General features: G+C 38.0%; 1 protein-coding gene across 3 annotated transcripts; it reads left to right on the plus strand.

The window, feature by feature from the left end:
* LOC129723127 (J domain-containing protein CG6693) lies at positions 1-1,217 on the plus strand. Of its 3 annotated transcripts, none has more exons than XM_055677110.1 (4): positions 1-125; positions 179-308; positions 365-1,099; positions 1,162-1,217. In XM_055677110.1, the coding sequence occupies exons 2-4, from the start codon at positions 215-217 to the stop codon at positions 1,173-1,175; spliced, it is 843 nt and encodes a 280-aa protein (XP_055533085.1). In that variant the 5' UTR covers positions 1-125; positions 179-214; the 3' UTR covers positions 1,176-1,217. The 3 variants fall into 3 exon arrangements, with proteins under 3 accessions (XP_055533085.1, XP_055533086.1, XP_055533087.1); XM_055677111.1 differs by having other exon boundaries at positions 1-119; XM_055677112.1 differs by having other exon boundaries at positions 365-1,217.
* The last annotated feature ends 1,059 nt before the right edge of the window (positions 1,218-2,276 follow it).

Raw genomic sequence — 2,276 nt, forward strand, 5'->3', positions numbered from 1 at the left:
ATTTATTATTATTTATTACATTATCGATATGAAGCAATTATCGATAAATATCGATAGCTTTCCCATCACTAGTGCTTGCTTCAATTCTAGTTCAGTTCTTTCTAAGAAGAAATAGAAACGTATATGTATAACATTTGTCAGCTTGTTTTTTCTTTAATTAAAAAAATTGCTATTACAGAATTGTTCACTCAGTAAACGATAACAAATCAGTGACATGCCCTCAACACTTGAACTTTGCGAAAAGTTCTATGGAACGAAAGACATATACGAACTGTTTTCAATTAACAAAGACGCTTCGGAGAACGATAGTAATAACGAAAGTCTATCGTTTGAGTATCATTTTTACAAATCTTTTTCATTCTAGTTAAAAAAGCCTACTATCGTTTATCATTGATAGTACATCCAGATCGCGTTAAGGAAGAAGATAAAATAGAAGCTACTGAAAAATTCAAAATTCTAAGCAAAATCCATTCAGTCCTCTCAGATAAAGATAGGCGCGTTTTGTATGATGAAAAAGGCGTCATAGATGAAGACGACGAAGATTCACTTGGTGCAAATTGGCTGGCAATGTGGCAACAATTTTTCAAGCCAATTACCTCTGAAGATATTTCCAAATTTGAAAAGGAGTTTATTGGCTCAGAGCTAGAACGAGGTGATATTAAAAAAGCATATCTTAATGGTAAAGGTTGTATGGATTACATGCACAATTGTGTTCCATTTATGAGCTGTAAAGATGAACCGCGCATCATCGCTATTGTTAAAGACATGATTGCATCTGGTGAGGTTCCTGAGTTCAAAGCTTTTACCGAGGAACCAATACATAAAAAAGAACGGCGTCTCAAAAAGGAAGCCAAGGAAGCACAAAAAGCCGCAGTTATACAGGAAAAAATGAAAAAAGAAACTGAAAATACGTTTGAGGAGCAAATTTTAAATCGACAGTTAGAGCGGGCACAAAATTTTAATTCTCTTATCGATAAATTGGCACAGAAAAATGGCGATGATGCAACAAAAAAAAAGCAAAGAGCAAAAAATTCTCCGTTGAAAAGACTGATGAAGCAAAATGAAGGCAAAGCAAAGCAAAATCGCGAAACTAAAAAGCGTAAATAAGTTTTAAAATTTAATTTACAAATTTGTATAAAACAAATTCAATATTATTTTCAGCAATTTGGTTTTGAATAAAAATAAACATTGCTCTTTGTTACGTTGTTGGTATAAAAGGTGTTTTCCTGCAACTTTAAAATAAAATTCAAGATTGACTAAAAATATTGCAGCATCTAGTTTTTAATAGCAAATTGTTTCGAACTCGAGAGAACAGTGACGATCTTGCTTCTTGCTGCGCCTTAAATTTTAATCCAGTGCCCGTGGCTCTCGTCACGCTGAATTTATCTACTGGCGTGCACGAAGGGACTTACCAATAGAATTTTACCTCGACCGAAATATGCATGCACAAAAATTAGTTTAGACTTAACACATATTTAAATTTATTCGTGTGACTTAATCTAACAGAAATATGTTAACAGTTAAAACCGAGACCGAAACACATTTTCGACCGGTGCGGGAGTATTGGGTGACTGGGCTGTGTGCCAGTATATCGAATCGTATCCAATTTGTAACTGACTGGAGATGATCGTGGCTCGCCAGCAGCGAGCGTATATGATTTGACTGTGCATCCGATAACCCGTAGTGAGTGTCAGTCGTGCCCTTGAGTGTCAATAGCAATATGTAGCTTGCCGAAGATAATTTGATAACGGATGGGGATTGGGATGTGCAGGCGGAGAACTCGTCGATATCGAACATCCTGGCGGAAATAGCCATTTCTGAAACTGAGACCCTGTGCTCTACGTCGGTTATCATGTCTCTGTTGAATCCATTCTGGTCGTGACGAAGAAGTCTGCATGTCTGCGTGTAGCATGAACTCTTTCAAAGTACGGCTCATGGACATGAAAAGAAATATTAGATCCGGTAGAGGGTTTCATACAATTTAATGGACAGGTCCTCACCTGGACCCTGTCGGTTAAGGACCTTGTATTCAAATTTTTCCTTTGTCGTGTAAGTTGACGTCTTCAACTCGTTGACTCGCCACTGCGAGAACCGTGCTCCTATGTTGATGCGACTCTGCCCCTGCAGATGCATTCGTTGGTTGATCTCCGCTGAGAAACCTTGACCATGCTGCTTTCATGCTTACTGTGGAAATGCTCACGAAGTTGGTTTTGTTTCGGATGATGATCCTTCCCTGGCTGGTATTGGAAGCATACAAATTTTCGCTACGGGGCGAG

Source organism: Wyeomyia smithii, chromosome 2 (genome assembly GCF_029784165.1).
Source record: "Wyeomyia smithii strain HCP4-BCI-WySm-NY-G18 chromosome 2, ASM2978416v1, whole genome shotgun sequence".
Classification (NCBI taxonomy): domain Eukaryota; kingdom Metazoa; phylum Arthropoda; class Insecta; order Diptera; family Culicidae; genus Wyeomyia; species Wyeomyia smithii.

What these genes read in the sequence shown, in the direction of transcription:
- LOC129723127 (XM_055677110.1), top strand. Translation starts at nt 215, where the DNA reads ATGCCCTCAACACTTGAACTTTGCGAAAAGTTCTATGGAACGAAAGAC. An exon ending in AGACGCTTCGGAGAACGATA is followed by an intron (nt 309 to 364) that starts GTAATAACGAAA and finishes TTTTCATTCTAG; the next exon opens with TTAAAAAAGCCTACTATCGT.